The sequence below is a fragment of the Amphiprion ocellaris genome, chromosome 4, assembly GCF_022539595.1.
Source record: "Amphiprion ocellaris isolate individual 3 ecotype Okinawa chromosome 4, ASM2253959v1, whole genome shotgun sequence".
Lineage (NCBI taxonomy): Eukaryota > Metazoa > Chordata > Actinopteri > Pomacentridae > Amphiprion > Amphiprion ocellaris.
Window position 1 is genome coordinate 15,872,518 of NC_072769.1, and position 26,938 is coordinate 15,899,455.

The 26,938-nt window shown below is 38.3% G+C and overlaps 1 protein-coding gene across 1 annotated transcript; it reads left to right on the plus strand.

Annotated features, from left to right (window-relative positions):
• Nucleotides 1–2,274: 2,274 nt before the first annotated feature.
• Nucleotides 2,275–20,634, plus strand: wdr19 (WD repeat domain 19). The gene is made up of 36 exons (XM_023270009.3): nucleotides 2,275–2,416; nucleotides 4,595–4,686; nucleotides 4,779–4,844; nucleotides 4,967–5,092; nucleotides 5,284–5,399; nucleotides 5,496–5,611; nucleotides 5,932–6,012; nucleotides 6,674–6,786; nucleotides 6,890–7,063; nucleotides 7,368–7,438; nucleotides 7,524–7,696; nucleotides 8,421–8,541; nucleotides 8,651–8,757; nucleotides 8,882–8,998; nucleotides 10,203–10,358; nucleotides 11,035–11,182; nucleotides 11,461–11,668; nucleotides 12,013–12,172; nucleotides 12,287–12,397; nucleotides 12,502–12,611; nucleotides 12,681–12,738; nucleotides 13,001–13,141; nucleotides 13,344–13,426; nucleotides 13,508–13,591; nucleotides 13,680–13,826; nucleotides 14,725–14,849; nucleotides 15,008–15,117; nucleotides 15,213–15,281; nucleotides 15,374–15,451; nucleotides 16,923–17,019; nucleotides 17,149–17,273; nucleotides 17,734–17,815; nucleotides 17,941–18,091; nucleotides 18,220–18,343; nucleotides 18,433–18,509; nucleotides 19,639–20,634. The coding sequence occupies exons 1-36, from the start codon at nucleotides 2,411–2,413 to the stop codon at nucleotides 19,751–19,753; spliced, it is 4,038 nt and encodes a 1,345-aa protein (XP_023125777.1). The 5' UTR covers nucleotides 2,275–2,410; the 3' UTR covers nucleotides 19,754–20,634.
• The last annotated feature ends 6,304 nt before the right edge of the window (nucleotides 20,635–26,938 follow it).

A 26,938-nucleotide genomic window follows, 5' to 3' on the forward strand; every position in this document is an offset into this window, starting at 1 on the left:
TATAATCATGTATGACTTTAACTGATTGTGATTGTTTTACATGTATTGGACTATTAGATCGATCTACTGAAGGGTTTAAAACTATGTTGAAGTCACCACCGATAATAGTTGTTGAGTTAGCAGATAAGTCTGCTAAGTGAGAGAAAATAGTGTGAAAGAAGGCTGGATCGTCATTATTCGGAGCATAGAGGTTTACAATAGAATATAATTTATTAAAGATTGTTGCCTGGATAATAATATATCTGCCCTCTGAGTCCATTACTGTACTGTTTAAAGTGAATGGTACTCTCTTATGGACTAGAATGGAGACCCCTCTTTGTCTGCTGTTACAACAAGATGAAAAGATAATACTATAATTCGAGTCTGACAAACATTTTTCTTCCGACTGTAGTAAATGCGTTTCTTGGAGGAGCAAAATATCTGCTTTTAATTTAGAGACATAGTCCATGATTTTAACTCTTTTTGTTTGTGAGCATATGCCATGAACATTCCAGGCTACGATATTAAACTTGAACATAGAGAGAGAAGATGTTCTGTCACTGAGTATGTAGCAATATAATATAACATCTGTGTGTGTCCTTGTGAGCTGTCTGTTGCTGTCTGTGAGCTGTGAGTGTTGGAGAGAGATGTATACAGCAGGTCAGGATCTATATATACATTATATAATAGCACATCATTGCCTGGAAAACTATCAACAAACACATTATAAAACATACAGGCACAATAAACATGGGGGGTACATAGAGTGTGAGTGAGAGTGTGGGGGGTGAGTGTGTGAGAGGGGGAGAGGGCTAAAGGGAGACATATAGAGAGGGAGAGAGAGAAAAGTAGAAGGAGGAGGGGGTTCTCCAGTGGGGAGTGTAGATTAGGAGAGTGAGACATTTACACCTGTGAGTTTTTTTTTTAATAACACTTTCTAGCATAAATGACTAAGTGATATATTAAACGTTTAAGCCAGTTTTTTTTTTTTTTTTTTTTTTTTTAGAAGAGCCAGGGGGTATCATTTCAAAGCACGTTAACCACTGACAATATTTTTTTTTTTTTTAAAGGAAGTAACGGGATCTGACCTGGTCAAAACAAACAATATATTTGTGTGATTTGTGTCTTCCCAAACACCCTGGCTGGTTTAGAAATGGCAGAAGATACTTTTAATGATGTCGCAGAGGAAGACTAGAGTGAATTGTGGTGTTTGACAGTATTTGATTTAATGACGTTCCTAATCCACTTTAGAGTACATGTAGGCTAAATATACAAATATGGCAGCACAATATCTTCAGAGTCCAACAGGAATATCTGTAACGTTCAAATGTGACTGTAGTCACTTCAATACATGCAATAGGTGCTCATGGCTCACTGATAGGGCGAATAAACCATTGTTTGTTTTGACCAGATCAAATCCCTTTACTTCCCTTCCCTTTTTTTTTTTTTTTTATATTGTCAGTGGTTAACGTGCTCTGAATGACGGTTAGGACGTGGATGACTGAACGAGTTTTTACTTTTTTCTGAGTGACTAGTTTAAACAACGTGGTCTCAGTTTGTTCCGATGTATTTTAGCAAATCAAGCTGATGTGCTGCGTGTTGTTCTGATGGGAGGCTGCTGAGGATCTGAGTGTTTCTGAGAACAAACCCGAGTTAAGCTCGAAGTTCTGCTCTGGATCTGTTCCACTGAACACACAAACTAACACACAACACAGCAGTGGACGTGCTTCTATGTTGTGGGTTTTCTTGGTGAGACAATAAATAGTTTTCTGACTCGTTCTTAACCAGGAAGCCTGTGTTAAGTTGTGATTATATCCAGCTGACATGGACGTGTTTCCTGAACAATCACCAGGTGTTAAACACCTGACAGAATGACAGTGATCTATGTAGATGAAGCAGAATGCTTGCAGAGCTGATCGGTAGCACAATGAGTGAAACGATGGTCTCGTAATTTTATCGCTGGATTACGTGGTTTCAAATCCTCTCACCTACTTGAAAAATACGTGTTTTTTATTTCGGCCTGCACGTTTCTTTTTACTGTCTATAGATGATATTTACATGGATACAGACTTTATTAAGTAGTGATGCCGGCGTTTTTCGGCGAGGTCTTCTTTATCTGGTATCTTTATTTCACGTAAATCCAGGTCTGATCGTGACGAATCTGCGAACGAAACATCTGGAGACGGCAACTATCTCCAGTTAACCTGATCGCCAGTCAAACTGGAACACCGTGTTTGATAATTTATACCAGGCATTATAACTAACGCGGTCTTGTATCGGAGGCGCTGATTGGCTGCTGACTGTTGCTATGACATCGCTGCTGCAGACGCTTCAGAGTGAAGCATTGTGGGAAACACACGAACCGCTAATGTCGAAGTTGTCTTGAGAAGAAAAGATCGATGTGACGTTTAAGTGACCAGCTACCATCAGAATGAAGGTTGGTACCAACTGAAGAACTGGCAACAGCTGCGTTACTTCTGCTTTCATGAATTCGGTTTTGACTTTTATCGCATGAACGAGCTCCAGCTAGCGAGCTAGTTACTTGCTAACTGTGTCGTTACTTCAGCAGCTCCTGGTAACCCAGCTACCGTGTTAGCTAACGTAACGATATTTGGACAAAACAGCTATTTTGTTGGCTAATATGTTAACCAAAGTTAGTTTACGAGCCGCATTTCTTGGTGTTTTAATAATTTTTTTCTAATTTTAAGTAAACTTATGTCGTAAAACTGTGTATGTTATTATGTTAAAGACAACTGAAAATAACACTGTTTGGCTAACTAGTTATTAGCCAGAATAATCATAAAACAGTCTGTCAAAGTGGTAACCTGCATTCTTTACACACGTACGACAATATTATCTGTAGCAGCTGTCTTTCATTAGTATATATGTTTTAGTAAGTTATAGGTTAAACATTTTTTTAGGTAGCTAAAGCAATTTCAGTCATTACAGGTACGACATTTAGCAATGTAATTAATCGAACATTTTTCACTGTAATAAGTTGGAAATAACCTACGTTGATACGTTTTGTTTGACACCTGTTGCAGGGAGACCATATTGTTTCATAAGAAGTACTGTTACTACATTTTATATACCGGCTTAGCTGTTTGACATTTCGGGAATGATGTCTTCAACAAAAAATATTTAGTAAGACTATTTGATTAAAGAGCTCAACAGGAAAGCTTCTAAACTGTGTGTGTTTGGAATTCAATAATAAAGCCAGTAACTGCCTGAACTTTTCAAAGGTACTGGATGATTAAGTGGCCACAACAAATTAAGTACTGCATGTCCATTAAGATTCTCTTTTACAATTTATTCATGTAGTGTCAAATCATAAGTGAGCACTGTGAACTTTACGTAGCACTGACTGTAGTATCCTTCGGTTTATCTGAAATACATCGAGGTCAAGGTCTGCAGCTCTTCTGTTATTTCATTCCTGACCAAAGGCAGGAATAAACACTTTGATGACAAAGCATCTTCTGTAGTTCGATATACCAAGATGGATGGATGACTGCTTAATTTTTTCCTGGACCAAATCAGGGAGATGAGATGAAATTAGAGCCATGCAACACAAATATTCCTCACAGCGATTTGGCACGCTGAAGCAGAATATAAACCTGCTGAATCAGATCTCATTAAGATGCACTGAAGGGAGCAGCTACATGATTTTCAAGGTGGTAAAATTAGAGCAGAGAGATGGAAAATAGAAACTTTATAAATAAAATGAATGTTGTGATTTTTTTTTTTTCACCAGCAAGACAATAAAACCCAAGTGGGTACTGCTTTTGCTTTTGTCTCTGGTGCATTTTTTTCAAATTTAGTACTGCATTTTCCAATCATAAAACTCGTTCTACATTATGCACGTAATTGCAAAAGAAGTCTAACCTCCTGTTTTTGTATCTGCTGAGGAAATCAGGGTCTGATTGAATTTTGCAATTTATACACTAGCAGTCAAAAGTTTGGACACACCTTGTTATTTAATAGTTTTTATTTAATTATGTTATACATTGTTGATTAATACTGAAGACATCAAATCTATAAAAGAATACATATGGAATTATGCTATAAACAAAAAGGTATCAACCTTCAATATCAATCTACAATGTAGAAAATAATATAAATAAATAAAAAGCAGTAAATGAGAAGGTGTGTCCAGACTTTTGACTGGTAGTGTACATGTTCTCCTTGATCCTTATGATCCCACAGAAATAGGATTCTTTCCTGGAGGAATTATGCAAACCTGGGGACCTAATGAGACAGGGATTTAAAAAAAAAAAAAAAAAAAATCAAAAGGGATGCAAGAGTGTTTGAGCTATCCTGACTTGAAGTCCCTTCATACACTTCAAAACTACTTCATTCCAAACTTCCCATAGAGGAATGCATGATGTTAAACCACACAGCTTTAGTAATGCAGACTTTCTTCAAGCCCAACTCAGGTCATGCCACTTGAATATTTTTTGCGGACTTCATGAAGGAAAAATAAACCAAAACTACATCTCCTGCTAAGTACTGTTCTTCATAACTAGGAATATCATTTTGACATAGAAAATTATTAGTGAGACCCTAAAAAAACACAGAAACTGTAAAATAACTTCAAAAATAATCTTTCTGTCCACAGAGTGTTTTCATCCTTGCTGACAAAGCGTGGGCAGGTTCCAACCTGCTGTACAAGTGGCAGAAAACTCTGGGCAATTATATTGCTGTTGCAGGGTGAGTAACCCGTTGTCCTGGACAAAACTGTGTGATAATCTCCTTCCCTTTTTTTCAAGATTTACATTTTAATTGCATTTCTAATTATGTAGACAGGACAACTCAGTGAAAATTTTTGATCGACATGGACACAAGTTGACTGCGCTCCACCTTCCGGGGTAAGTGTGTGAACATAAGGACTCCAGTTTTATATCATTAAAGAGGTTTAGGTGATTGCTTTTTGCTGTTGCATCCCAAAGTGAGTTCCTGTCCTCTCTTTTCTTTATTCAACTTGCCTTAGACGCTGTGTGGGGATGGACTGGGATAAGGACGGGGACATTCTGGCTGTGATAGCTGCAAAATCCAGCTCCATCTACCTCTGGGATGCCAGTGTCAACAAAACATCCCAGATAGACAGTGGCATGAGGTACGACAAGCATATACCATGTTTTAAAGAAGAGATAAGGTCGCAAATTTTGATACTGATACGCTGCTACTGGCTCAGCGACTAATGCCTGTGTTAGTTTATTTATAATTTCTACCTCTGCCACACAAACATTTCTGCTCATTTCTATCAACCTGTGTTTGTTTCTCGCTGCTTTCTTGGTGGTTTCAAAGAGATCAAATGTCCTTCATCTTGTGGTCAAAGACTGGCCCACTGTTGGCAGTCGGGACAGCCAAAGGAAACCTGTTGATCTACAATCAGCAGACCTCTCGCAAGATACCAGTGTTGGGTAATTCACACACAACACCTCTGCATGTGTGGTTTGTTAGTCTTTAGTTTCATCTGGAATACTGACTTTCTGTCCTTCTTCCTCCACATTTATCAGGCAAACACACTAAGAAGATCACCTGTGGCTGCTGGAGCACTCAGAATCTCCTGGCTCTGGGAAGTGATGACAGCACACTGAGCATCAGCAATCACGAGGGGGACACCATCAGACAGGTAGTCACACGCACGAATTGTACGTCAGCATGAATAGGATTTTTTTAAAACAGCGTTTTACATTATGACTGTTTCACTGTTAGTGTCATCCAGGTGCACTTGAATAAGTTCAGCACCAATAGATGCTTTGGCTTCTAGGTCACTCATGTTACAAGCAGCCAAGAGTAAAGTTACAATGGTAATACTGTATATCATAGAAAAGTGCAAGGATATGAGATGTTTGAAAAAAATGCATACTATTATTGGTATTACTAATAAGAGGATTAAGAGAAAATAATACTTGGAAAATGATCCAGTCAATTTGTCTACTCTTTTGTCAGACAACTCTTCGTGGTGAGCCTGCTGAAATTTATTTTTCGGTGATGAAGACTGATGAAAGGTCTCCTCAAGGAGAGAGCACTGTAAGTTTGTTTTCTTTATGCACATACACTACTGTTCAAAAGTTTGGGGTCACCCAGGCAATTTCATGTTTTCCATTACATTTTTATTCATGTGCTAACATAATTGCACAAGGATTTTCTAATCATCAATTAACCTTTCAACACCATTAGCTAACACAATGTAGCATTAGAACACAGGAGTGATGGTTGCTGGAAATGTTCCTCTGTACCCCTAAGTAGATATTCCATTAAAAATCAGCTGTTTCCAGCTAGAATAGTCATTTAGCACATTAACAATGTCTAGACTGTATTTCTGATTAATTTTGTGTTATCTTCATGGGAAAAAGGGCTTTCTTTCCAAAGTGACCCCAAACTTTTGAACGGTAGTGTATACATTTTATGCATGTATATATACATATGCATGTATATATGTTGACTGCTGGCTTTCATTGTGATAACTGGTCTGTTCTAAACCAAACATAAATTGTTCATGTGCATTTTATACCAAAATTAAGACAGATTTTCAGCATGCAGAGGAATACAAATTTGCAGTTCAGATAGAATTCTTTGTAATGTAATGTAAGTGTAATGTATTTCAATGATATACATTAAAAAATAAATTCAGGATGTACAAGTTATATCATGGCAGATGTTTATTGTACTGTGGTCTTTGACTCTCCAGGTGAGTGTGTCAGTAGACAAGAAGATACTGATGCTTTTCAACATCAACGACCCTGAAAACCGGATAGAGCTGGCCTTCCAGCTACACTATGGGAACATTGTGTCGTACCGCTGGTACTGCACATGCTCACACACACTACCAAACACTGGTACTGAATCATGGCTGAGATATTGGTACTAAAATGAGTTCTGTCTCTCCTACTTTCTCTCTGTCCAGGTACGGTGATGGGTATATCCTCATTGGCTTCTCCCAGGGATTCTTTGTGGTTATTTCCACACATATCAGGGAGATAGGGCATGAGCTCTATCAGGCTCACAACCACAAAGGTAGCCTCAACAGTGTTGCCATCTCATCATCACTAAGCAAGGCTGCTTCATGTGGGGACAACAGGTACACACAGGGCTTCTGTTGAAGAACACCACTATTCAGACTGTATTGGTAAAGGTGTAGGTAAAGGCGACGAGTATCTACTCATCGACTTCTTTCATGAATACGTTGTGGTTTTTTCCGTGCACATCAGGGAGGCAGAAAATATCCTCTGTCGGATTTACGAATTTAATGATAGTTTGAACAGTGTGACCATTTCATCAGCACTAAACAAGGCTGCTTCTTGGTACATACAGGCTATGCAAAAGACAACAAAGTTATTCTGGTGTTTTGTAAAGGTGAAACTAGACTTGTGCTTTTGTTGCAGCATAAAGATCCACGAGCTGTCTGATCTCAAAGATATCAGTAGTGTGGTTCAGCTGGATGATGAGACTAAAGGTGAGATGGTCCTCTTTCTCAGCCATGCTCTCTTTGATAGGCCATTTTAAAAACATGGCCCACTTCTCCATCTCTCTTCCTGCAGGTCTGGATCAGCTGAGCTGGACAGATGACGGCCAGCTGCTGGCAGTTTCCACACAGAAAGGGACGCTCCATGTCTTCCTGACCAAGCTGCCCATCCTGGGCGACAGCTTCGGTACCCGGCTGGCCTACCTCACATCCCTGCTGGAGGTCACCGTCTCCAACCAGGTGGAGGGGGTGAGGACGCACACACACGCACTTGCTGGCACATCACATGCACGCACACACACACACGCTCAAAGTAAAGACAATAGTGAAGAAGATTTACACACATTTGTCCTGACATGGGAAAATGAACACGGCATCACAACAAGAAAGAATGTACAAAATTCTCCCAGTTCTGCACTATTTTCTCCATATATTTAAAGTTGAAAATGTTTTAGAATTCTCTGCAATAGTGACAAACATCCTCAGTGGTTTATACTAGCTCTGATATTAAAAATGGCAAATCTGGAGGTATTCAACAGGAAAAAAATTAGTTTCCATGGGAATCATCCAAATGTATTGTAGACCACAGAGCAGATCATGTCTGATTCATGCTAGACATTGAATTCAATGCAAACAATTATTTTGTCTCTATGCATCACAGGCATAAAAGGATCAGTCAGTTTTTCCTCTGCCTGTGACTTGCAACTTTTCACCATGTTAATTTGAAATTTGTCAGGCAGCTTTTGAGATGACTTGCTTGTTAACAACAAAACTTCAAATAACAACAAGAAAGGACAGTTTTTATAGAGGTTTGCAGTAGACCTGACAACACAGGTTTTTATAGAAAATTAAGAAATTAACAAGAGGACATGCAGTTTATAAGACTGAGCCAGCAGTGTTTCTCTTTTGTCAGGAGTAAATGCTGATGGCTAGATTCAATACTCACTGTGTCTTTTTTGCTGTGTGATTTCAGGAGAGTCCTGTTGCCATAGAAGTGGAAGTAGAGCCCACATTCATTGCAGTGGGACCGTACCATGTGGCTGTGGGGATGAACAACAGAGCCTGGTTTTATGCCCTGGTAGACCAAGAACCTGGTGTGTCTGTGTGTGTGTGTTAACCTCAGAAACAATATTATGTGGTGTTTGAATGAGGAAGTGAATGTCTGCACTTCTAAATCACTGAAATGTTATGTGTGTCACTCAGGTTTTAACAAGCTGAAGGACATTGAGTATTTGGGGACAATAGCCAGCATGTGCCTTAATGCAGACTACGCAGCAGCGCAGTTTGAGGGAAAAGTGCAGCTGCACATAGTGAGTCATCTAATGTGCTTTGTTTCTCTTTTTATTGACCAATGAATGCTCATTAAATGAGCTTCAATATCTACTGTTCTAGTGTGAGTAAACTACAGATCTGTGTGTTTGTATTGCATTTTAGATTGAAGGAAAAGACCAGGAGGAGAAGAAGCAGATGAAGCTTTTTCCAAATGATGACGGGAAAGGTCGGATTCTTTGCCACGCCCTCACTGCTGACTTCCTCTACTATGGCACAGATGTAAGGCTTCCCAGATCCTCGTGTCAGTCAGCCGCAAACAGTAAATTGAAATCTGACTTGGTTGTTATCGTTTCCACAGCAAATGTTGCACTGTTTCATTTGCTCTGTACAGAATCAAAAGTTAAGAGAGTGTGGATTTCAGTTGTAAATAATCAATTATCAGTTTCTTCCGCCTAAAAACAAAAACTAAACCACTGACTCTAGTTGCTACAAACACAGACAGTGGTTTAAATGTGTCCCCTAACCTCTTCTTCATTTCCCACCCCTTTTGCTTTACCCATACCCAGAGTCGTGTTTTTTTCTGTCATTTGTTCTCCCTTCGCGATCCCTTCCTCCCATCTCCACTTCCATCTCACCATTTTTAACTTTATTTTCCTGTGGCAACTGTTGAGCGTGTTCATTTTTTGACATAGAAGACATCAACTTCTCTCAGTTCGAGTTGTTTATTCTGCAATGACAAAATATTTTAATACCAAGGACCATCATTGTTCAGAGGACTACTGTCAACAAAGTGTTAATCTGTAGCCATCTTCCCAGGAATGGATGACGTTGACACTATGTAGAGTTTTTTTATGAAATGTGGAACAATCTCATTGGTCAAAAACTGATGGAGAGGAGCTATGGTCTAGACCCAGCCCTCTCTTCATTGGTACACAGACATGTCCTTAGCCTCTTGGAACACAAGACCTCCAATCAGTCCATGTCATCTACTGTAAAAAAGAGACCCTCCCCATATGATTCATATGTATCTTTCTGTACTGTTCCCTTCACCATTAATTGCTGACATCCACTACAGTCGTTTGATATTATCACAGCTTCTAATTGACGCGCCAACTCCAATCATGAGTATTTTATCAGTTCTTCTTACACAGTTCTCACAAGATATCCTCATGACTTGGAGTGGCCTTCAGTATCAAGTATGTGTGTGTGTCAGCAGTGAGTGTTGGTGTGTAAATGAATGTAAGCGGCTGCATTTTCCCTCTGTCTGACCTGGATAAGTCTTTGGTCATTCTATCATTCAAGGGATAGATGCTTGAATCACTTTTATTTATTCACAGATCAGCACAACTCTTTTATTTAGCACATTAGAAGCAATGTGTAAATGAGTGTTAAGCCAACAGTATGTTTACTAAAAATGATAGAAATAGTAGAACCTAGCACTGCTAGTCGTCTCCTTATTGAAACTGTAATCTCTTTTCCTCAGTCAGGTAATGTGGTGTGTGTCTTGATGGACGACTGGGAGACAGTGAGCAGCTACAATCACTCAGTCGGTGTGAGAAAAGTGTTCCCAGACCTAAATGGCACACGGCTGGTGTTCATTGATGACAAGAATGGTGGCTTCCTCTTCTCCCCTGCAAACGTCAGTATATATTTACTTCACACATCTCTGCATGTATGCATTATATACATGTACTCTGAGGCATAATGGTAGATGCAGTAGTATTTCATAATGGCAGAATAAAAAATGGTTTAGAAACTTTAAAATATGGGCTACCTGACAGCCGTTTGGTAAGAACACAAACCACATAGGCGCAAATGCCTGAATCCTCGGTTCAATCCCCACCAGGCTTGGACTTTTACTGTATGTTGTTTTCCTTCGCTCCTTCTCCACATTTTTGTCTTTGTCCACTGGTGAAAATGGCAAAAAGTTATCTTTTAAAAAATCAAGTAATGAATATCTTGATCAAGACAACGCACTTTACCAAATTTCCCCACAGGGATTAATGAAGTATTTCTATTCTATTCTATTCTATTCTATTCTATTCTATTCTATTCTATTCTATTCTATTCTATTCTGGTCTATTCTATTCTATTCTATTCTATAGCCTCAGTTATCAAAGGTTCTTTAGTACAGTACAAGAAGCAGTGGCTCAGAATGAAAATACAAAGGATGCAGAAACTGAAGAAAACCCATGACACTTAGCAACACCACAGATACAATGTGTTTCAAATTGAAAATGCGACAGAAGTACAGATACTGATGTCATTTGGATAAACAAGAGTCTGATGAGTCTGTGCATATTTCTCCAATCCAGGCAACAGTCTCCTGTGTCGAACTTCCCAACTTCTCTCCCACAATCACAGGAGTACTGTGGGACAACTGGCATGCTGACAGAGGAGTGTTTGTAGCTTATAATGATGACAAGGTGTACACCTACGCCTTACATAAAACCACCATATATGGTAAGGAGATGCCACATCAGCACACATATGATCAATGATAAATGATGAGTGCCACTTCTAACTGCCCATATGTATTTATGTCAAATATATGAGAGGACCCGATTTTCTTTTACCTACTCTACTGTATAAACGGACAGATTTTTAATTTTTGATTTTTATTGAAGTGCACCAACCTTGACTATAGTGCACTTAAAGTACTACTGTACTCGTCGCCCTGTAAAGGTTGAGACAAAACAGATGCAGTCTTATGAATTTAATTTCCTCCGTCACTTGCTCAGGCCCACAGGTGGTGCTGGTGGGAAGCACTGCACTTCCCTTTTCCCAGAAACCTTTACTTCTGTACAACGGAGAGCTGACTTGTCAGACGGCAAGCGGGAAGACAAGTGAAGTGTCTTTGAGCACACACTCCTTTCTCAAGCGCTCAAGTGGCACAGATTCAGTAGCGGAACGCAGCAAGCAGCTCGCCCAGGCCATCATGCTCAAAAGGTTAGCCATGCTGCATATACTGTACAATGTTTGTGGTGGACACAGCTTTGAAGAGATATATCTCTTGGTTATCTGACATGTTTCAGTGTTTGCCAGATTGTGAGGAGTAAGTCTGAATGTGAGTCCGTGTGTGGCTGGTTTGCACCTATAACATAATTCAGTCATTTCACTGTGTTTGATAAGGGCAGCATATAAAGACGGCAGCAAAGTAATGCATGGGAGTAAAAATAGGAAGAGCCGTAAATAAATCAATAAAATGTACAGTCTGTCACACTTTGCAGAGAGAAAGACAAACAAAGCAAGAATAATGATGCAGGATTTCAAAATGTAATCTTCTTGTCCAGGTTCCACGAGGCCTGGGATCTGTGCAAGTCTGCAGGCAGTAAAGACGACTGGGCAGAGTTAGGCAAAGCCTGTCTGGTCCACATGGAGGTTGAGTTGGCCATCCAGGTCTACCGCATGAATGGCAATGTGGGCATGGTCCTGTCCCTGCAGGACATCCAGGTAACACATACATTAGTTTGGGTGTCACACATTTGTTACAAGTACTTGACTCTCTCTGTCCTGACAAATATGAGGTAACACTCCTCAACTCTCTCTGCCTGTTTGTCTTTCCAGGGTATAGAGGACAAGAACTTACTGGCAGGACATTTGGCCATGTTTCTGGGTGACTACAATCTGGCTCAAGACCTTTATTTGTCCTCAACCTCCCCTATCGCTGCTCTGGAGGTGTGTTTGTATTAATGTGTAAAAGAAGGCTTTTTTAATGGTTTGACTTGTAAAAAATGCAAATGAAAAATAATTTTTATTGTTTTATCATGTGTGTGTATTAGATGAGAAGAGACCTTTTGCACTGGGACAGTGCTCTTATGTTGGCCAAGAGGCTCGCAGAAGATCAGATTCCTTTTATATCCAAAGAGTATGCTGTCCATCTAGAGTTTATGTAAGTGTGTATTCACTTCACACATATACACCATTCTGTATACACGTCACTAAACCTCTCTCTTTGTAGTGGGGATTATGTTAACGCGCTGGCACACTACGAAAAAGGCATGACCCAAAATAATAGAGTAAGTGCAATCCCATCTTTTAGTTGTTCCACTATTCCACATACAGATTCATATAAAGTCTTATCTCCTGCCCACAGTTTGGTTTGTTGTTATCAGGCTTCGATCCTTTCAGCTTCTCCTCTTTGTCTTTGTTGTTTTTAGCACAGTTTAGCAGAAAATACATTCAAAGCTCCAGTCTAAGGATATATAAGGAAATATTTTGGCCTACATCACAGTGTCTGTTCTCACCCTTTCCATTCTCCCCGTCTTTGTGCTGTTCCAGGACCATGACGAGGCATGCCTGGCAGGTGTAGCCAGAATGTCCATCAGGATGGGTGACATCAGGAGAGGAGCTGCTCAGGCTATTCAGCACCCAAGCAGAGTCCTCAAGAAGGAATGTGGAGCCATACTGGAGAGCATGAAAGTAAATTTCACCTTATTGCTCCCTTTTTGAAAATAATGTGTTTTTGTAAATTCCCATATGTGCATGTTTAAAAGTGTGTGTGTGTGTGTGTGTGTGTGTGTGTGTGTGTGTGTGTGTGTGTGTGTGTGTGTGTGTTGTGCAGCATTGCAGAATCTGAAGCATCAGCTTATGTTTTTCTATGGTTTCTTTTTTGTTATTACAGCAATTTTCTGAAGCAGCTCAGCTCTATGAGAAAGGACAATATTATGACAAAGCTGCATCCGTCTACATTCGCTGCAAGAACTGGTGAGACAAATATTAACATACCAACATTCACACCTGCATATTTCTCTCTTCTTTGATGTCATTCTGCTTTATGTTACTCAGGGCGAAGGTGGGAGAGTTGCTCCCAAATGTCTCCTCTCCCAAGATTCACCTCCAGTATGCAAAGGCAAAGGAGGCAGATGGCAAGTAGGTTCTTAGTTTCTGTATCTTTTTCTTCTGCAGATGAATATATCTTTAAAAGAGAAATTGATGTAACGTCTACTGCTTCCATCAGGTATAAGGATGCTGCGCATGCTTATGAGAGTGCAAAAGACTGGGACAATGTGATCCGTGTGCTGCTGGACCACCTGAACAATCCTGAGGATGCTGTACGTATCGTCAGGGAGACGCAGAGCATTGATGGAGCTAAGATGGTTGCCAGGTAGGACAAACAGACAACCAAAAACAGGCCTGTACTATTTCACTGGTGAGGGGATTCTACTGACTGTCATCATGTCTTAAATGTCACCCATGACTCTCATTTTTCTAACATACCTTTTAAACCTTTAGATTTTTTAATTGTTAGACATCTAGACAATGTCTAACTTCAACTGTGATATAGTGTTCTGCAAAAACATATTTCTGACCCATTATTCAATGTCGTGACTCAGGAACAGAAGGGAATATTGAGACCATATTTCACATTTGGTCTAATACTGAATTGGTGACACTAGTCTTCAGTCTCCACTACTTACTGCATTTTATTTAATTTATCCAAAATATCAGTCATAATGGTTGTCACCTACTGCATGTGTGATAAAACCAGTGAAGTCTATTACAGTTCAAATGAAGAGGTTATTTTGATAGCAACAACACCTACAAGCACGAAACGACACAAGAGCATTTTACTTTCAACTGCCTGTCATTTTACCTAAAACATTTCTGCAATATCATTATCTGTTTTACTATTGCTAAGTGTTGGCAGACTGAACTGGAACTGGTTGTTTTGGCAGCATCACACTGAATCACTCAAAGCAAGATTGCAACTTATGAGTATTTCATTAATAAATGTTTAACCTTTAAGACTGTAAAGTAACAGCCAACAGTGAAATTGCTTCTTCTATCTGACCAAATGTCCAAACAGAAGCTGCTTAGAAACATCCTCCTGTTTCAGAAACTGGAACCAGCAGAGGTTTCGTTTTTTTTTTTTTTTTTTTTTTGATTGCTAAATGCCATAAAGATCAATCGATAAGGAAAGTTGCTGCTGATTAATTTTCTGTGTCAGCTAATAGTTTTTTAATTTCGCTAATGTATGCTTAACATTTTTGTGTGTGCGCCAGATTCTTCCTGCAGTTGAATGACTATGGTTCAGCCATCCACTTCCTGGTTCTGTCTCAGTGCAACGATGAAGCCTTCCAGCTGGCCCAGCAGCATGGACAGATGGAGGTCTATGCAGACATCATTGGTCAGTCTCTGTGTCTAGGCACCATATAGATATTTTGCAAATTGTAACAACAGTTTTTTACTCTGCTGTTTTCTGTCAATGTAATTTTAATTAGATGTCTTATGAGTGTGGTAATAAATGTCTGAACTATTTTGACTGGTGGAATTTGTGTTCGTCAGGCTCTGATGCGACGCAGGAGGACTACCAGAGCATTGCTCTCTACTTTGAAGGAGAGAAGAAACACCTGCAGGCTGGAAAGTTCTTTCAGAAGTGTGGGCAGTACAGCAGAGTGAGATTTATTTACTTAAAATTTATTTGTTTTAAGCATTTATGTGGTTTAAATTAACTCGCTCTTTCTCTTCCTTTGTGTCCACCTCCTGTCAGGCCCTGAAGCACTTCCTGAAGTGTCCCAACAACGAAGACAACATGGCAATTGAGATGGCTATAGAGACGGTGAGAGCTGTCTGTCCAACTGAGCACGTCAGTACAAAACAAACTGGACATTTAGTTGAATGTGTGTTTTTTTGGATGTGTGTGTGTTCCAGGTTGGCCAGGCCAAGGACACCTCTTTGACCAGTCAGCTGATAGATTACCTGATGGGGGAAAGCGACGGGATGCCCAAGGTAATCAGTACATTGGAACACTGGATCCTGTGTTTTTGGGTTGAAGTCCTTTTCTAGCTGTATGATTTTGCTTTTGATATTCAAGGAATTAAATAATCCTTGTTTAATATATTTACTACTCTTTCTCACTGTCGTGTTCACTGCTACTCTTTTGTGTTTAATGTCTTTCATTGAGTAACTTTAGAAGTGAGTTTTAGTTTTTGACTAAAGACTTGCCAGTTGTTAGAAGTTATTACAAAAGAATCGCATCACCATGATCTTATACTCTGCAGCCTCTGTTCATTTGTGCTGAAAGTGAAAGTGTGATATTGGCAAATTTACAGTTTACAATCTATCAACAGCTGTTCCATCAAGACGCTAGCAGGGATTTATTTTGGCAGGTTGTCTGTGAGGAAGTCCTGTGGGCTATTCATAACAGAGACTGTTTTTTCTTTAGTAAAGTACATCCTTGTGAGTATTGAGATGTTGCCTTGAAGCACTAATAAAGAACGTGCTGCTGTTAACCGTCAGTGAGGTGAAACAGTGAATTCCTGATTTACTAATTTTCCGCCATGTTTATCACACAGTGTGCAGAGGGATATGCATTATTTGTCAGACAAGACTTTGTTCTGTTTATGCAATTTGAACATATTTGCTTATAATTAGTAAAGTGTGCCTTGACAAATATGCATTTAAAGTTCCTCAAAACCAGTTTTCTCAATCAGCTCATACTCCTAACACTGGGGTTTCTACATGAACACGCTGTTTTCTGCTTGTGTTAAAACAGATTTGGTTATTTTTCAAGAGACATTAATGTTTGTGCTGTTTTGTCTTTGTGCTTGTCTGGTGGAACTGGGGATGTAGGATGCAATAAAAACCAAACACACACAATCTTTAAGAAGCAGATTAGCTGGCATTTTAAGAGTAACCTCGTAGTAAATTACACCAAAGACTTTTTTTGGCTCCAAACTGAAATGTAATTTGTTAAATTGTATTTTTATTAAAGGTATATTATTTAATTTGTTAAATTCTCAGCTGCCGATGTTAAATGAAATGCTGCCTTTCCATTTCATTTTTTTTGTTTATTTAATGTCTCTGTTTCTGTAAATATAATTTAGAAATTGTTGAACTATTGAATTTAAAAGGAGGAGATGTGGAGTTAAAAAATATTATAGACAATGTTTTGGAAGATTTTATATTTCATTCTAGCATCAGTGCTTCTGATTTGCTTTGAGTTTACTAGTTTCAGATGCTAAACTGCAGCTTTCACTCCCTTTGCAGATATAGATGCCCAGATATTAGACAACCACAGTACCTGACTGTCATTATTTGTTGCTTTAAATCAGACTCAAGCCACACACAGTTTGTGAGAACAAATTGAGAAAGCCACCCCACTGTTACTGTATTAGTTTATGTTCTTATATGAAGACGGAGCCTTGACTTTGTGACAGTGCTGACTAAACTGTTGGTGACACTTTTCTCATCCTCCCAGGATGCGAAGTACCTGTTTCGTCTGTATATGGCTCTGCAGCACTACAGGGAGGCTGCTCGCACCGCCATCATCATCGCCAGAGAAGAGCAGTGTGCAGGTACCAACATATTCATACAAACAGAACCAAACCGCGGTGTACCAACATAAGCACCATAACAAGTTCAAATCATATGTTAATTGTGTTACGTTTTGTTCTTTTGGGTTTCTTTGTGCTTAACTGCTACAGGGAACTACCGTAACGCCCATGATGTGCTGTTCAGCATGTACACGGAGCTACAGGCTCAGAAGATTAAGATTCCTGCTGAGATGGCCACCAATCTGATGATCCTTCACTCCTATCTGCTGGTCAAGGTCAGTCATTCATGCCACTTCACTTGAAGAATTTTTAAAGTAATTTTTGGGGGAAGTTCATGCCACTATACAATATTTTAAAGCACCCTGGCAAACCTTGGCCCTTTACTCTCTCTCTCTCTCTCTCTCTCTCTCTCTCTCTCTCTCTCTCTCTCTCTCTCTCTCTCTCTCTCTCTCTCTCTCTCTCTCTCTCTCTCTCTCTCTCTCTCTATATATATATATATATATATATATATATATATATATATATATACTGTAGTTGTCTCATAAAAGTTAGACTATCCTGGAGTGTCAGAGTCAAGGTAACATTATAAAGAGCAGCTGGTGATATACTATCGGAATTATCAGCTATACCAAAAGACATGTTTGGCTTTCATAGAGTTTCTTTTTCAAAAACCCGTATTTTAGGCTTATCTAGGTAAGTGTAGCATTTCTAACTTTGTAAACTGTTTTAATGTAGATCCACGTAAAGAGAGGAGACCACCTGAAAGGAGCACGCATGCTCATTCGAGTCAGCAACACCATCAGCAAGTTTCCTGCACGTGAGTCAATGTGGAAAATTTACCTTTCCTCAACATTAAACCGCTGACCAATTCACAACAAAAAATCTAAATAAAACCTGAATGCTTGTTTGACAGAGGTCTGATCAGTGTTTGTGTGTGTGTAGATGTTGTTCCCATTCTGACGTCAGCAGTAATCGAATGTCACCGTGCCGGACTGAAAAACTCCGCCTTCAGCTTTGCTGCCATGTTGATGAGACCGGAGTACCGAAATGAGATCGATCCAAAGTACAGGAAGAAGATCGAGGCTATGGTTCGGTGAGTACTGAGGATGTTTTACTTCACACATCATGTTTGGACTTCCTGCTGCATCTGTCTGATCTTTTCCTCCTCTATCCTACATTGCCTCTGAATCTTTGTCTTTCCTACGTTCATGTGTGCACCAGACGTCCAGATACATCAGAGCTGGAGGAGGAAACTACTCCGTGTCCCTTCTGTGGCTTCCAGCTGCCACAGAATGAACTGCTGTGTATTTCCTGCAAGAACAACCTGCCTTATTGCATCGCCACGGTACAGACACACGACCACACGAAGGCTTCCCCTTTACCTGCCTGTACTGTTTTCATTCAAACCTTGCAACATTTTTATGGTTTTCTCAGGGTCGTCATATGCTGAAAGAAGACTGGTCCATCTGCCCTCATTGTGAATTTCCTGCTCTCTACTCCCAGTTTATTCTGTAAGTGGAACACTCGCATGTAAAATCACACACAAACTGTGCTGAAATCCAGTTATTCATAAACTTTCCACAAAAGAAAATTTGGATTATTGAAAAATTACAGGTACTGCTGTGTGACAGTTTTGAACATATACAAGTCAAGTTGAAAATATAAAACCTACTTGTTTAAATTTTGAATTCTATATTTCTTTTCTTTATATTTATTGTTTGTTCTGTGGAATCTGGTTAATTCAGTCTGATTGGCAGTAAAATGTAGAGTAAAAAAAATAAAAAATTATTATCTCCAGACAATATCACTAATAGTGACAAATCTCTAGTTGAGATGATTACACTTTTGATTTTTGCCAACTTGCACACAGTCCCTTATTAATGCTGTGTGTCTTTTAAAAGCACATAACATGTGGTCAACAGTACAGCGCAGTTTCTAAATTAGTGCAATACTGCAGGTACTGCAACAAGAAGATTTACTATAGCGGCTACATGCTGAGGATTCTTACAGTAAAACTCAGGGCATTATAAATATGGCAGTGCAATATTTTTCCACTTTGAAAAGTTTTGTTAGGGAGGAGCTTAAAGGGAAAGTCCAGTGATTTGAAATATGAAAATGTGTTTATAGGTCACAAAATACACTTAGAATGAAACAGATAGTGTTGTCTGCGCAGACAGTGAAACATCTTGTGTTTTACTTGCAGTCAAAGTGCATATATGCATTACGTGTGATCGTATTAGTGTTTTCTGTTAGTTGTTGGCACATTTTGGCACATACCTGAAGTGATCGTGTGTTGGGCTATGAGCACTGACTGATCATAATAGTGATAGATTGATACCTACCAAAGACGCTGCATCCTGCCAAGAAAGAAGTCCGTCTTTTAACCCAGCCTCAAATGATCATTTATACATGTTGGATTGCAGATTAAACTCGATATATGAAGTGTTCATGTAGAGGTGGTAGCCGGGTTCTTGTCTGTGGACAGGCTAGCTGCCTTTATGCTAAGTTACACTAGCAGTCTCATACTTAGCAAATATAAGTGGCAGCGATCTTGCCATCTAACTCTACACCAGTAAGTGAATGTGTATTTTCTGCCAAACGTTCATCATATTCACAGAGGTTCACTGAACTTTCTTTCAGGCTGCTGGAAACAGAAGCGGTGTGTCCCATGTGTTCTGAGAGCCTGAGCGCCACACAGGTGAAGAAGATCTCTGATTGTTCCAAATACCTGCAGACAGATGAACTGGATCAGTGAAGAATGAACGAGACCAAATGTAAAGATGTACATTGAGCTGCAATTGTATATTTAGGTAAAAGGTCATGTAACTATCAGTTTGTCACAGTGGGAAGTTGTTTTTTTTTTTTTTTTGTTTTCACAAAAACTTTCCATTCCCTCTGAACTGATGGCACTTCTGTGACTGAAGGAAACCAGAGGATTTAGTTTACAGATACTTATGTACCAGTGAATGTTTAAGACTTTCTGTCCCTTAGTTCTACGACTAAAAGTTACTGTCATTATTAACCCTTTAGAACCCAGCGTAGCGCCGGCAGTACATTTTGCATATTGATTTTTGATTGGCTGTAGATTTTAAACCAGATAAGATAGATCGATAATTCTTTTTGCATATAAAATCTGGGGAGTTACACTAATATTTCACACATTCACCAGGTCTCAGGGTGCTTTTTCGTTGCAGTGAGGGGTTTGTAAAAATACACAATAAAGCGCACACAACAAAACTCTTTATAAACCAGACCACCGGTATTTGGAGGACGATCACGTTGTGGCCATGACCTGTCACATGATTCTTATGTGTCTATACCCGAGAGGCTCCCGTCCCAATCAACAGGAAGTGACATTGTTTCCGGGAGTTGTAGTTTTTCAGCAGACAAATACAACTGTAGTTTTCGGCTGCAGCCTGCACAGATACGAGCTCTGACTCGTTTCAGTCCCACTTTTTTTTTTTTTTTAACAAAAACATTCAGACACACAGCCCACACACACACCAGACATCCACCACGGTCCGTGTACGGATCTGGTAATTGGATTTTCCGTTCTGAAACGGGTATTGAAAAACAAAAAAATGAGTGGTTATTTGATTTTCGTTTTAAAATACAAAAATTAAAATTGAAATACAAGGCGTTTTTCCTTTTCATGATCAAAAAGGTATATACGATTTTTTAAATGCTTTGATTTTCGTTTTATATTTAGAATAACAAGAAAGTAAAATCAGTAAGAGACAGAAAGGAAAAAAGGTCCGTTTTTTCATTTTCTGAGACCGGAAGTGGTCATCAGGAAGTGTAGAGCCAAACAGAGTACGGTGCATAGACTGTACAGACATTATTTTTCGTTAGTTTTCATGGTCAAAATGAGAGATCAGGTGGCCGATCTTAAAATAAATCAATATTGATTTTTTTATAGAGCGTTAAAATTTTGCGAAGCCAGGGGGCGGGACTACTTGATTGACAGTCCGGTCTGGAATGATTGACAGGTCCTATGGAGGAGGCAGCAGAGACTCTGTTCTCCTCGTTTGGATTAATTCTGATATAATAACTGTTGGTTTATTTATCGGTGGAGCAGCACAACATTTTCCACAGACAGTTTTCCTGGCCGCTGGCTTGTTTTAACCAGTTTTCTACCTTTGGCTGATTCTACCAGCAGACACTGAAAGGACTCTGATAGTTCGGTAAGTAAATGTTTATTTTCGTATCGGTGCCGCTTTTAATGCACTTTATATGCAGCTTTAGTGTCAGATGTAATGTGTGCCATGCACTCCAGATGTTGGTGGAGTTTGTTTCAGTGTGTGTTGACCAGAGAAGAAAGTTAGCATAGTAAATATTAGCTTTAATGTTAGCGATGCTAACTGAGCTAGCCGCTCAGTCTTAGCCTGATTAAAGCTAACGTAGCATCAAGCAAATGTGTTGAGTTTTATGTAAACAGCTGAAGTGTGTTGTGTTCCTGTAATGTGGTTCATTAAGTTCATAAAACTCTGGCTGGTTGACATTAATGTAACGTTCAGGAAACTTAAATGTGATTAAAACATTAACGTTAATGTTCTAGTTGTCAGTAATCAGCTTTAATTTGACACTAAAACAGACTCTGATAGTTTTAAATGACATCAGTTTCATTCAATTGTTGAAAATTGTCTTATTTGTTCTTGTGATGTTGCTGCTGATTCATTAAAATCAGATGATCCATGTTGAAGATACGTTTAGTTCTAGTATCAGAAGTACAAGAAGGAAAATGGAAGTTTAGTTCTGCTACATCAAAGATTTCAGGAGTAAAATAACTAAATGAGTCTTTATGCCTCAAACTTTATTTTTACAATAAAGAAATAATGAAATAATCACAGATAATAAAAATATAAATAGCAGAGAAAACCTGAGAGAATCATTTCCTGAAAAGTCTGAAGGAAAAGCAGATTTTTTATCCTGAAAGATCAGAATCAGCTCCAACATCTGCATCTGACAGCATCAAGTCAACCAGAAAGAAAAGAAAAAAGAAAATGACTTCTTTCTAATCACATCTGTTCCGCTGCTCACAGTCCGCTACTGCTCAGATTCTTCACATTTATAGTCCACTTTTAAAAGTTCAGCAGACAGGTGCTCTGCTTTGGAGTGTGACGATGTCGTCGGTGATGTGGAGAGTGAAATTTCCATTTCATCCACAGCGTGCTTTAGGGCAGCCGGGTCGGACTTGATGTTTGAAATACTGACCGACAGCTCAGATTTAACTGTCTGTAGTTCCGTTTTGATGGGTGTTAAACTTTCACTCAAAGCCGCCAGGAGCTGGGTCTTTAAAATAACCGCGGTCTCGTTACAGAGTGAAAGTAGCAATTCATCCTTATGGTCAGAGATTGCAGCATCTGAGGGCGTCTTCAAAAGAAGACGTAGTTGATGAAGGCGTTCTGGAGCAGGACCAGAAAGACCACGACCAAGCAGCCTTGAGATCTTAGGCAGCATCTCCCTCAGATGGGTGTCAACGGTGTTCACGGACAGGTCTGTGGTAATCCTGTCAAAAAACAAAAACAGAAAAAAATCTAGATTATAAATCAACATGTAACCAAAGCACTCTGTGTGTAACGCCATAGTATAGGATGTAGTTCAGAAAATGTCAAAGTATAGTATACTTTTCAAGAATAGCATAGTATGGCCTGTAGTTCATAGTATAGCATATTGGCAAAAAAAAAACAACTGATTATTATGTGGTTCAAAAAGTGCAAAATGAAAGTATGTTGCCTAAAATTGTCTTGTATGATATGTGGTTCAAAAAATGTCATCGTGCAGTATATTGTCAAAATAGTATGTTTTTCCAAGAAAAAATCTGAGTATGTCGTCTAAACAATGCACTAGAATAATATTTCATTGCACAAGTAAAAGTATAGTAATTTTTAAAACTGTTCCAATTCCTATATGTTGCTAAAAAACAAAAAAACTAAATTAACAAAACATCATAGTAATATGTCAATTTAAAAGGCCTATAGTATAGAGTGTCGCCCAACAAACGTCACAGTATAGCATGTCGCTCTAAAAACGTCATAGTATGGCCTTTGGTCCAAAAAAACGTCATAGCATAGCATGTCGCCCAAAAAAGGTCATAGTATAGCATGTCACCCAAAAAATGTCATAGTATAGCATGTGGCTCAAAAAACGTCATAGTGTAGCATGCCGCTCTAAAAATGTCATAGTATAGCATGTCGCTCAACAAACGTCATTGTATAGCATGTCGTCCAAAAAACGTCAACGTATAGCATGTCGCTCTAAAAACGTCATTGTATAACATGTCGTCCAAAAAACGTCATCGTATAGCATGTTGCTCTTGAAACGTCATAGTATAGCATGTCGCTCTAAAAACGTCATAGTATAGCATGTTGCTCTAAAAATGTCATAGTATAGCATGTTGCTCTAAAAACGTCATACTATAGCATGTCGATCCAAAAACGTCATAGTATAGCCTTTGGTCCAAAAAACGTCATAGTATAGCATGTGGCTCAAAAAACGTCACTGTATAGCATGTCGTCCAAAAAACGTCATCGTATAGCATGTCGCTCTTGAAACCTCATCGTATAGCATGTCGATCTAAAAACATCATAGTATAGCATGTCGCCCAAAAAATGTCATAGTATAGTATGTCGTCCGGAGGGCGTGAAAAACACTCCAGAAAGGTTTTCTTTGAAAAAAAAATTCATCATGAATTTTGGCGCAAAAAAAACGCCTTACAATACTATGTCGGAAAAAATGCCATTTTTCAGAGATGTTGTAAAAACGTGCCATATGATGAAATAATGTAAAGGAGGCCGTGAAAAACACTCCAGAAAGGTTTTCTTGGAAAAAAAAGTCATCATGAATTTTGGCGCAAAAAAAACGCCTTACTATACTATGTCGAAAAAAAATGCCATTTTTCAAACATGTTTTGAAAACGTGCCATATGATGAAATAATGTAAAGGAGGCCGTGAAAAACACTCCAGAAAGGTTTCCTTTGAAAAAAAAATCATCATGAATTTTGGCGCAAAAAAAACGCCTTACTATACTATGTCGAAAAAACATGCCATTTTTCAAAGATGTTGTAAAAATGTGCCATATGATGAAATAATGTAACGGAGGGCGTGAAAAACACTCCAGAAAGGTTTTCTTTGAAAAAAAAATCATCAGGAATTTTGGCGCAAAAAAAACGCCTTACTATACTATGTCGAAAAAAAATGCCATTTTTCAAACAGGTTTTGAAAACGTGCCATATGATGAAATAATGTAAAGGAGGCCGTGAAAAACACTCCAGAAAGGTTTCCTTTGAAAAAAAAATCATCATGAATTTTGGCGCAAAAAAAACGCCTTACTATACTATGTCGAAAAAACATGCCATTTTTCAAAGATGTTGTAAAAATGTGCCATATGATGAAATAATGTAACGGAGGGCGTGAAAAACACTCCAGAAAGGTTTTCTTTGAAAAAAAAATCATCATGAATTTTGGCGCAAAAAAAACGCCTTACTATACTATGTCGAAAAAAAATGCCATTTTTCAAACATGTTTTGAAAACGTGCCATATGATGAAATAATGTAAAGGAGGCCGTGAAAAACACTCCAGAAAGGTTTCCTTTGAAAAAAAATTCATCATGAATTTTGGCGCAAAAAAAACGCCTGACTATACTGTCGAAAAAACATGCCATTTTTCAAACAGGTTTTGAAAACGTGCCATATGATGAAATAATGTAAAGGAGGCCGTGAAAAACACTCCAGAAAGGTTTCCTTTGAAAAAAAAATCATCATGAATTTTGGCGCAAAAAAAACGCCTTACTATACTATGTCGAAAAAACATGCCATTTTTCAAAGATGTTGTAAAAATGTGCCATATGATGAAATAATGTAACGGAGGGCGTGAAAAACACTCCAGAAAGGTTTTCTTTGAAAAAAAAATCATCAGGAATTTTGGCGCAAAAAAAACGCCTTACTATACTATGTCGAAAAAAAATGCCATTTTTCAAACAGGTTTTGAAAACGTGCCATATGATGAAATAATGTAAAGGAGGCCGTGAAAAACACTCCAGAAAGGTTTCCTTTGAAAAAAAAATCATCATGAATTTTGGCGCAAAAAAAACGCCTGACTATACTGTCGAAAAAACATGCCATTTTTCAGAGATGTTGTAAAAACGTGCCATATGATGAAATAATGTAAAGGAGGCCGTGAAAAACACTCCAGAAAGGTTTTCTTTGAAAAAAAAATCATCATGAATTTTGGCGCAAAAAAAACGCCTTACTATACTATGTCGAAAAAAAAATGCCATATTTCAAAGATGTTGTAAAAATGTGCCATATGATGAAATAATGTAACGGAGGGCGTGAAAAACACTCCAGAAAGGTTTTCTTTGAAAAAAAAATCATCATGAATTTTGGCGCAAAAAAAACGCCTTACTATACTATGTCGAAAAAAAATGCCATTTTTCAAACAGGTTTTGAAAACGTGCCATATGATGAAATAATGTAAAGGAGGCCGTGAAAAACACTCCAGAAAGGTTTCCTTTGAAAAAAAAATCATCATGAATTTTGGCGCAAAAAAAACGCCTTACTATGTCGAAAAAAAATGCCATTTTTCAGAGATGTTGTAAAAATGTGCCATATGATGAAATAATGTAAAGGAGGCCGTGAAAAAGACTCCAGAAAGTTTTCCTTTAAAAAAACAATCATCATGAAATTTGGCGCAAAAAAAACGCCTGACTATACTATGTCGAAAAAAAATGCCATTTTTCAAACATGTTTTGAAAATGTGCCATATGATGAAATAATGTAAAGGAGGCCGTGAAAAACACTCCAGAAAGGTTTTCTTTGAAAAAAAAGTCATCATGAATTTTAGCGCAAAAAAAACGCCTTACTATACTATGTCGAAAAAAAATGCCATATTTCAAAGATGTTGTAAAAATGTGCCATATGATGAAATAATGTAACGGAGGGTGTGAAAAACACTCCAGAAAGGTTTTCTTTGAAAAAAAAATTCATCATGAATTTTAGCGCAAAAAAAACGCCTTACTATACTATGTCGAAAAAAAATGCCATTTTTCAAACATGTTTTGAAAACGTGCCATATGATGAAATAATGTAAAGGAGGCCGTGAAAAACACTCCAGAAAGGTTTCCTTTGAAAAAAAAATCATCATGAATTTTGGCGCAAAAAAAACGCCTTACTATACTATGTCGAAAAAAAATGCCATTTTTCAAACATGTTTTGAAAATGTGCCATATGATGAAATAATGTAAAGGAGGCCGTGAAAAACACTCCAGAAAGGTTTTCTTTGAAAAAAAAGTCATCATGAATTTTGGCGCAAAAAAAACGCCTTACTATACTATGTCGAAAAAAAATGCCATATTTCAAAGATGTTGTAAAAATGTGCCATATGATGAAATAATGTAACGGAGGACGTGAAAAACACTCCAGAAAGTTTTCCTTTGAAAAAACAATCATCATGAATTTTGGCGCAAAAAAAACGCCTTACTATACTATGTCGAAAAAAAATGCCATTTTTCAAACATGTTTTGAAAACGTGCCATATGATGAAATAATGTAAAGGAGGCCGTGAAAAACACTCCAGAAAGTTTTCCTTTGAAAAAACAATCATCATGAATTTTGGCGCAAAAAAAACGCCTTACTATACTGTCGAAAAAAAATGCCATTTTTCAAACATGTTTTGAAAACGTGCCATATGATGAAATAATGTAAAGGAGGCCGTGAAAAACACTCCAGAAAGGTTTCCTTTGAAAAAAAAATCATCATGAATTTTGGCGCAAAAAAAAAACGCCTGACTATACTATGTCGAAAAAAAATGCCATTTTTCAACATGTAAAAACGTGCCATATGATGAAATAATGTAAAGGAGGCCGTGAAAAACACTCCAGAAAGGTTTCCTTTGAAAAAAAAAATCATCATGAATTTTGGCGCAAAAAAAACGCCTTAT